The 10,247-nt window shown below is 37.3% G+C and overlaps 1 protein-coding gene across 4 annotated transcripts in view; it reads right to left on the bottom strand.

Moving 5' to 3' along the window:
- Prpf39 (pre-mRNA processing factor 39) overlaps window positions 1-10,247 on the bottom strand; it is a 40,361-nt gene that overhangs the window by 17,543 nt on the left and 12,571 nt on the right. The window contains exons 1-4 of one of the 4 annotated variants that reach the window (XM_013012289.1): window positions 3,178-3,303; window positions 2,923-2,991; window positions 2,657-2,819; window positions 2,410-2,528 (exon numbers count right to left, since the gene is read on the bottom strand). In XM_013012289.1, the coding sequence (XP_012867743.1) occupies window positions 2,410-2,528; window positions 2,657-2,743 (206 nt within the window). In that variant the 5' untranslated portion in view covers window positions 2,744-2,819; window positions 2,923-2,991; window positions 3,178-3,303. Of the gene's footprint in view, window positions 1-2,409; window positions 2,529-2,656; window positions 3,304-3,687; window positions 4,033-10,247 lie in introns of those variants that run through there. The other 3 variants (XM_013012287.1, XM_013012290.1, XM_013012288.1) reach the window with 3 other exon arrangements.

The following is a 10,247-nucleotide window of genomic DNA, read 5'->3' on the forward strand; positions in this document are numbered from 1 at the left end:
GAAAACAATGACCAGGCCCAGAGATCAAGGCCCAGGACTAGAAAAAAAAGAAAAAAGAAATTGTCCTCTCCCCCTGCCCAAATAGATGCACTTGGAGAACATCATACCAAATGAGACAAGATAAGCTCAAAAAAACAAAATATTTTGTTTTTATTCATGTGGAAGCTAGGCCTAAAATATATATTCATACACATATTAATACATTTACAAAATTATATGATAAATAGAACATGAAATCATCTAAGACTATGTAGAAGATAGGAAAGGAGGAAAGGAAAAATAGGTGATGACTATTTTAAAATATATTTAGAAAAATGAAGAATATGGCCAAAATTATTTGGTAACAATTATGAAAACTGAACAAAGAGACCTGTGGAAATTGTTTCAGGAAGAAAGGGAGAGTAAAAGAGGAGCAGGTTTATTTGAATATATTGTAAACGTGTGAAAATATAACAATGAAATTTCCTTCAATTTAACTAAGGCAATACAATAGTTAAAAGAGAGAAAGAAATCTTTAACTTTTTAACATTTAACTGAGTAAATTCTGCCCAGTTATGGAGCCTCAGAAGATAGCACTGTAATCCCAGCACTTGGAAGGGTATCGCAGGATGCCAAGTTCAAGGACATCCTGCATTCACAGAATTGGGGGATGGGAATGTATAAGATGCTTGTCTCTATAATCAGGGGATATAAATCAAGAAAATGTGGAATCTAACAAACAAACAAAAAAAGACATGAAACCCAGGAGTGATGTAAAGACATATGCAACAGTCTAGATTGCAAGTTCACGTTTCAGGATAGAGTTCCCAGAGGGTGGACAAAAAAGGGGGGACTTACAGAATATCTGATAACATCTATTTGGAAAACCATATGTAAAGCCTTTCATTAAACAGATGAGAAAAATGGAAGAGTATTAACACCAGGAAAATAAGACAACAGAAGACCAGTATGATGGATAATATTTCTAAGATTCAGGGTAAATAAAATACACCCCTCCAATCTACATACTATGATATTTGTTAAAACCTACTGAAAAGGCAAGATACAAGTGTTCTAAAATTCTTATCTACTATAAGACTCATAATATCTACAACTAATGAGAAAAAGTATAATTACTCACACATATATATGTTTATATACACATAGTATATACAAAAAAGGGAAATGGAGAAAGCTTTCTGTTTTAAGCACATTACCAGTAGCTTCATAAGCTATATGGATTTAACTTCTGAAACAAATATACATTAACAAATTCCTATAATGCAGAAGAAAAAAACAGAAAATGAGCATATATGAATAAGCAATTTAAAAAATGGCTCAGGACTGGGAATATAGTTCAGTGGTAGAAAACCTGCAGAGCATGCAGACAATCCTGGGTTCAATTCCCAGCACCAGTTAAAAAGTATATGAAAGGGGGGCGGGGGGCAGGGAGGATTGGGGGGGAGGATGGGAAGGGATGTAAGGGTAAACAAAGGAGGAGGCTACAATGCTTGATAAGAAATGTACTCATTATCTTGCCCATGTAATTGTAAATCCTCTGTACAGTATTTTCACAATAAAATAAAAAAGTATATGAAAGGATGAAAAACCAGGATAAGTAATCTAGACATACTCTAATTTAAAACAAAGTAATAGCACAGAGGAAAAACAAAAACAAAAGTATTTAACAATGACATGGAAAATTACTTTTATAAATTGTGGGGGTTAAAAATTGATACCATTGGGGCTGGGAAGGTGGCTCAGTGGTAGAGCGCTTGCCTTGCATGCATGGCATGCACCACATAAGCAAAAAGAAAAAAGCCAGGAAGTGGCACTGTGGCTCAAGTGGTAGAGTGATAGCCTTGAGCTGAAAGCTGAGGGACAGCGCCCAGGCCCAGAGTTCAGGCCCCACGACCGGACCCCTCCCCCAAAAAATTGATACCATTCCTGAGAAACATTTGATAAACATTCTCTGTATATTTCCTTTGCCACTTACAGCATTCTATATAAACACTGATTTGTACAGAGATGTTCACAGAACTGTTTATTTCCTGTAAAGTAAGGATCTGGTCATCCAAAAAAATATAATACATAGAAATTATATTTTACAATAATTAACATTGGTAAATAGTTGAATGACAATACAATAAATACAAATACGAGTATGTATGTTATATAAATGTGAAAATGCACATATTAGCCCATTAAAAATGAAACTGAAAGTAGGAAGGCATTATTACCTTCATTTAAAAAATATTAAAACATTTCAAAATATGTAAACATTTCAAATAAGAAAACGTTAAGTGTATAATTTCTTTTAAATACTGGGAAAAAAGAATAAGGATTAAACTTCCAGGAACAGTTCTATTATCAGCATTAAGATACTTATTAATATTCTTAATCACAATTAAATATCTAAGCTTTACATACCCTCTTACTGTACTGTTTGTCTCAGGATCACCAGGTTCCAACGTTTCTTTTAAGAAGTTTATATAATGTATCCAAAGGTCAACACTAAGAGGTATTGCCTGAAGTCCCCGTCTATAAACCTAAGAAGAAAACAATAAGCTGTACTTCAAATATTTAATTATTTCTTAACAGAGAGGCAACACTGTGATATCCGGTGAACCTTAGAAATACTAATTACTGGAATTTTGTTTAAATAATCTACCATTACCATTTGGGTGGAGGTTGGATAGAACATGGCAATGTTCTGATCCCCACGTGCAGAGTCTTGATCTTCAAAGCGCAGCAGTCCCTGCATTCTGACCGGGTTGTGTGGGCAGGCTTTGGGTTACAGACCATAGGGCACAGACCCATTAGAGCATCAATGACAGCGTCTGACCAAAAATGCAATAAGACGTAGCAAATGTGACTAGAAAACCAACTATATTGTTTGGAAAATGAGAAATAAATGTAAGTGAGAGAAAAGCCCTGCCCTACTTGTTAAGCTGCAGTGTAATACAGAGGCTTGCACTGCAAAGCTTGACAAACTGTAGAGGTTTAACGCACCTGCCAACAAAGAGAGAAAATATTAGCTACAAATGCCACAAAAGTGACAAATGCAAATAAAATACCCTATAAAAATTGTTTGACCGTAAATGGTAGGTACTGTCAGCCAAAGAAAAGTCCTTGTTTTGTTATTAATTGGCTTACAGTACCTAATGGAGATTAACTTTATTCAGTTGATGTACGCACCTCATCTGATTGTTTAATGTTGTCATGTCGCTTTTCAAGGTCTGCATACTTTTTCCAGTAACCATAGCAATAAGGATAGTGTATGAAAAACTTGTCAAATGCTTTCCTGGCAGCCATCAAGTGATTCTGATGAAAATGAAACAAGGCATTTAAGTATTTTAGAAGTATATATTTAAAAAAAATAAGAAACTAACTGTCATATATAAGGACACCAACTCCTCCCCTATAAGTGCTGGAGCCAAACGTAGGGCCTCATGCATGCTAAGCAGATCTCTACTTTTGAGTTATACTGAGCTATGCCCCTGTATTCCAAGATAAATGTATTTCAGTAAATTTATACATAAACACACATACACACACCTTGAATTATTACACACTAACCTCCATTTAATGTTATTAAACTTAACCTGAAAATTATTTTAAATCAAACTTCGATTATAAAACAGTAAGGCTTAAACTGACATTGCTGTACTAATCTGCTTATCTGATGACATTTAAATAGTTACTAACCTCTTGTTCTACATACTGAAGCAAATATACCCATCCTGTAAAATCTTGAGGATTATTTTCTATAGTTTTCCAAAATTTTTCATATTCTGGAGGGAAATTTGCTTCCGTTTCTGTCACTGTCACTGGAAGGTCCACAGCATTGGCCATTTCATTTTCTTCTGTCGATGGGTTCACATTGGGAGAACCATCAGGTGACTGTTCCATTTCCGTAACATTCATAATCTCAGTGCTAAAATCAGCAGACTGTTCTACCTCTGAACTGTTGTTGCCTGTGCTGCCATTGTTAGAATTTTTGTACTCTTCCATGTGAGAATTTTGCATAGCTGTGTCTCCTCAATTAATGATCTGTGAAAACATACACACACAAAATAAAACTCTTCCAAATGCTAATAAAATTACTTGGCATGAACACTTTGTAAAAGACTTAATTTGAAGCCGGGTGCCGGTGACTCAAAACTGTAATCCTAGCTACTCAGGAGGCTGAGATCTGAGGATCATGGTTCAAAGCCAGCCCAGGCAGGAAAGTCCATGAGACTCTTATTTCCAATTAACCACCAGAAAACTGGAAGTGGTACTGTGGCTCAGGTGGTTAGAGTGCTCACCTTGAGCTGAAGAGCTGGGGGACAGCACCCAGGCCCAGAGTTCAAGACACACACACACACACACACACACACACTTAATTTGATCCATTTGTTGCAAGTAATACAAATCATACCTACTGAGGGACAGCACCCAGGCCCAGAGTTCAAGACACACACACACACACACACACACACACACACACACTTAATTTGATCCATTTGTTGCAAGTAATACAAATCATACCTACTGGTTACAGTTTAAACACAAGGAGTTTCTGCTTTACCTGGGTTTCAATTCAGTGTCTAGAGCTTGCTAGGCAGACAGCTGTTCTACTGCTAAACAATGTCCTCTTTCTATTTTAGCTTTAACTTTTTCTTACCCCCATATGAGGTCACAGTCTCCTATATGCTCAGAGCCAGTCTTAGAACAAGATCTCCCAACTATACCCTCTGGATAACTGAGATTTTATATATTTATATATATATAAATATATGTGTGTATATATATATACATATATGTATATATCACCATGCCCAGTTAATATGTAAGATTGGGCTCCTTTAACTTTTATAACCCAACTGTCCTCACTCCTGTTGATCTCCACCTTCTGAAGATAGCAGAATTATAGCTGTAAGCCACTGTACCCTATTTGTACTTTTTTTGGGGGGGGTCAATTGTGGACCTTGAACTCAGGGCCTGGGCACTGTCCCTGAACTTTCATTTAAGCACTCTACCATTTGGGGCCTCAATGCCACTTCTGGCTTTCTGGTGGCTAATTGGAAATAAAGAGTCTCACAGACTTTGCTGCCCCAGCTGCCTTTGAACTGCAATCCTCTGATCTCCTGAGTAGTTAGGATTAGAGCATGAGCCACCACCACCTGGCTGTTTGTACTTTTGAGATAGAATCTTGCTAGTTTAACCCAAGCCAACTCTTGATCCTCCTGCTTTGGCTATACCAAGAGCTAGAATTACTGTAGGCATAAATCACCAGAGCTGGCACAGATAGTATTTGTTAAATTTCTTAGTCATTTATTGAGTACTTTGTGGACCTAAATTGTTTAAGTGATGTCCAAATTCAAGGTAGGAATAAAGTGGTAGAAGCTTCAGTAGTTACAATTACTCTTCATAACCAGAAGAGTAAATGCTTTTCCAAACTCTGTAGCATATTACTTTGAACAAAATCAGTATTTACTAATAAGGAGAATGCAAGGTAGAGGAGATACTGGGTAGGCAATTACAGATGTACACCAGAAAACATACACCATTTCTAGAGACAAACTGTCGCCATCTCCCCAAATCTAACATACACATATTCTTTGATCAAGAAGTTATACTTAAGTTTTTGTTACTCTGAAGTATTTATAAAGGATTTGATAAAAGTACAATTTTTTAGGGTCTCAGATTCACTAAACAACTAGTAAACCATTTACTAGTTGACTTTCTGGGTTACTAAACTTAAAAAAAATTGTATAAGCTAGAAAATCCCACATTTTTCAAGTAGCTTGCAAAAATTATAGCCAACTAACATATAATTTGTTTTGCTCTAACAAAACTATCTCATTTTCCCCAGTTGAATTAAGGGACTGCAGACAAATCAAACAAACAAACAAACACAGTATTCACAGGCAGGGAAAACATCTGTCAGAACTAACACTTTCGTTGAATTTTATTTTTTAATGGGTATAAATCCTGACAGATTCGCACATGTAGGCAGTCCTTAAGTATTGTCATCCTTGTGATATCATCAACATAGATATTAGAATCAGAAAAGTTCCCTTCTACTGTATGACTTTTGACCAATTTATCAATTCTTCTAACTTTAAACCACTTCGGGCTCTAGGGAAAAAAAATTCTCAATTTGTTTTGCTCTTTTTTCCCCTTTAAAAAAAAGCCTACCTAAAGGTTACATTTCTATTTTTTTTGGGGGTCCAGTTGTGGGGCCTGAACTCTGGGCCTGGGCGCTGTCCCTCAGCTCTTCAGCTCAAGGCTAGCGCTCTACCACTTGAGCCACAGTGACACTTCCGGCTTTTTTCTTTTTGCTTATGTGGTGCTGAGGAATGGAACCCAGGGCCTCAGGCATGCAAGGCAAGCGCTCTACCACTGAGCCACCTTCCCAGCCCCAAGGTTACATTTCTATATGCAAAACAGTACTTGGTTTGTGGTTCTTAAAATTTCACAGCTCAGCTAAAAAAAATAATGTTGGTTTACACATTCTGAGTCATCTACTACCTACTCTAATTGCATACTCAAATGTGATATAATGGTTAGTCTGGAATCAGCAAATTTACCACACCCTAACATCTTTGAAGACTGTCTGTTACTCCACACCCTACAATTACGGAGTTGTAAGAATTAGGAACATCCACCTTAACCTTAGGGAAATCATTTTGAGGATTACTTCACAAACCACAGGTTGAAAAGAAGCTAACTATAGTTATTTTAAAAGCATGCCTGTCCCTTTCCCCAGTATTTTGAGGCAGTGTCTCACTAAGAGGCCCAGGCTAGTCTGGAACTCACTCTCCTCCTCTCCCCACTTGTATTACAGTACACTTGGCCAAGATATTCTTTATAATGGGTTAATTACTATGTTCAAATTTATTATTTATTTTTGGGCTAATACTGAGGGACTGAACTCAAGGCCTCCTCTTTGGCTCACCTTTTCACTAATAGCTGGTGGTCTACCAGTTGAGTCATACCTTCAGTTCAGCATTATTGCTTGTCAAACTCGAGTCTTGCAGACTTTTCTGCCCATGCTGGCTTTGAACAGCAATGTTCAGATCTTAGCTTAAGTAGCAAAGATTATAGGCCTGAGCCACTGGTGCCCAGCTTCCTGTTTATTTTTAACAGTCAGCAACTTCCAACTAGCAACATAAAATAGCAAAGAGAACAGAGTAAGTTTTAAAAAGAAGAAAACAATATGGTACTGACATTAAGATAGACAAATCAGGGCTGGGAAGGTGGCTCAGTGGTAGAGTGCTTCCTTGCATGAATGAGACCCTGGGTTCAATTCCTCAGCACCACGTAAGCAGAAAAAGCCAGGAGTGGTGCTGTGGCTCAAATGGTAGAGCACTAGCCTTGTGCTGAAGAGCTGAGGGGCAGCACCCAAGCTCAGAGTTCAGGTCCCACAAATGGAAAGAAAGAAAAAAAAGACAAATCAATTAATGGAACAGAGATAAATCTTCCTGTAATATGATCAGTCTTTGCTCCACAAGAAAAGGACACTCTGCAACAAATACTGTTAGGGAAACTGGAGTCTCACATACAAAAGAATGAAGCTGTGTATTTTTCTCCATTATATATATATACTAAAAATAGATTAAAGACCCAAATGTAAAACCTAAAACTATATAAAACTCCAGAAGAAAATAGTGGGAAGACTTCAAAGTGAACTTAGCAATGATTTCATAGATGACACCCCCCCAAAAAAAAGGTAATAAAAGCAGACAAATAGGACCTCAAACTTAACATTTTTGTGCATCAAAAGACACAATCAGAATCTTTACTCTCATTTCTTACATGGGGAGCAGGGAACTCATTTTTCCATGTATCCTTATTTTATCCTATTATATATAATTCTTGCTGAATTTTTAAAAAATAAGCCACAATCAAGCTTGTTGTGATGGAACTAGCATCCAAGAGGCAGAAGGAGGATTCAAAATTTGAAACCTACTTTTAACCTGGTTTAAAAATAAATTTAAAAAAATGTGAAGACATTCTCCAAATATGATACAGAGGCTGGGAATGTGGCTGAGCGATAGAGTGCTCATGTAGCATGCATGAAACCCTGGGTTCAATTCTTCAGCATCACATACACAGAAAAGGCCAGAAGTGGTGCTGTGGCTCAAGTGGTAGAGTGGCTACCTTTAAGTAAAATAAGCTAAGGGACGATGCTCAGGCCCTGGTTCAAGCCCCAGGAGTGGCAAAAAAAGAAGAAAAAAAAAAGATGATACAGAAAGAATCTACAAGTATAAGAGATTTTCAACCTTTTTTTTTTTTTTTGGGTGCTACTGAAGCTGGAACTCATGGTCTCACACTTGCTAGCTAGGAATGTACTCTTGGCCATCCTCCAGCCCAATGCTCAGCATGAATAATCAACAGAGAAATGCAAATTAAAAAACCAATGAGATATTATCTCATATCATCCCCCTAAAATCTTGAAAATATTGGCATTGACTAGAACTCTGCATTCTGTTGGTAAAAATATAAAAAAGTACGAGTACAGAAAACAGTTCGACAATTCTTCAAAAATTAAAAATAAGGTGTGCATGATGTTGTACTCGTGTGTGTGTGTGTGTGTGTGTGTGTGTGTGTGTGTGTGTATGTGTGTCCATCCCAGGGCTTGAACTCATTGGCACTGTCCCTGATCTTTTTGTGCTCAAGACTAATGTTCCGCCACTAAGCCACAATGGTGGTTAACAGGAGGTTAAGAGTATCACAAACTTTCCTACTGGGCTGGCTATGAACTGTGATCCTCAGATCTCAGCCTCCAGAGTACCTAAGATTACAGGTGCCTATCTTTAATCCCAGCATTCAAACGGCTGAATCAGGAACACTGAGAGTTTGAGGCCAGCTTGGTTATACAGTGGGACCCTGTATTAATAAATCAAAACAAAACAACACATAAAAATTGCCAGGTATTGGGCGGGGGGAGGCTGGGAAGGGATGTGAAGGGTAAACAAAGGAGGCTGCAATGCTTGATAAGAAATGTACTCATTATCTTGCCCATGTAATTGTAACCCCTCTGTACAGTATGTTCACAAAAAATTAAAATTAAAATTAAAAAAAAAAGCAGGGGAAAAAAATTGCCAGGTAAAAGTGGCTCCACACCTATAATCATAGTTATTCAGGAGACTGAGATTCTCAGATCTCAGTTCAAAGATAAGCCAGGAAGAAAAGTCTACGAGACTTTTATTTTTAAGCACAAAAAAGCTGGAAGTGGAGCTATATAGTTCAAGTGGTAGAGTGTTAGGACAGCTCTCAGGCTATGAGTACAAGCCCTAGAACTGGCACCAGTAAATGAATGAATGAATAAATGTTTTCTTGCTTCTGGGTATATATCCAAAAGAACGGAAAGCAAAGTCTTGAAGAGATATTTTCATAGCCTTACTATTTACAACAAACATGGAAGTATTATGAGTATCCATAAGCGAACAGAATACTATTTAGCATTAAAAAGGAAATTCTAGCTGGGCACCAATGGCTCACATCTGTAATCCTAACTACTCAGGAGGCTGAGATCTAGGGATCAGGGTTTAAAGCCAGCCCAGGCAGGAAAGTCCCTGAAACTCTTATCTCCAATAAAACACCAGAAAACCTGAAGTGGTGCTGTGGCTCCACTTGAACTGAAGGCTCCACTTGTAGTCTTGAGCTGAAGAGTTAAGGGACAGCACCCAGACCCAGAGTTTAAAACCCACGACTGACTAAATAAATAAATGCATATATAAATAAATAAAATAAAAAGGAAATTCTGTCATATGTTCCAAAATGGAAGAAATCTGGGGACATTATGTTTACTGAAGTAAGCCAGTCACAAGTGACACAAATGGGTTATCTATAATGAAGGTTACCAAAAGCTAGAAGAAAAAGTAAAAGGAGAGTAACTGTTTAATAGGGTATGAAGTTTCAGCTGTATAAGATATTTTAAAGATCTGTTCTACTACCATACAAATATATTTGACACTAGTGAACCACACACTTAAAATAGCAAACATGAACATTATGTCTGACATTTATGTAGTGAATTTTGTGTTGTTTTTCCTGATTTTAAAGAAAAAGATGATAAGGCTTATGTGGTTTTCACCACAATTTTAAAAAGTAAAAAAGAAAAAAAAATAAGGTTCTATAAGTTTTAACAGTGTCTAGGTATATACTCTAAGATAGTCTTGAATGACTTATCTTCCTTTTTGGGGGGGTCCGGTCATGGGGGCCTGAACTCTGGGCCTGGGCGCTGTCCCTCAGCTCTTCAGCTCAAGGCTAGC

Source organism: Dipodomys ordii, unplaced genomic scaffold (assembly GCF_000151885.1).
Source record: "Dipodomys ordii isolate 6190 unplaced genomic scaffold, Dord_2.0 Scaffold16, whole genome shotgun sequence".
NCBI classification, from domain to species: Eukaryota; Metazoa; Chordata; class Mammalia; order Rodentia; family Heteromyidae; genus Dipodomys; species Dipodomys ordii.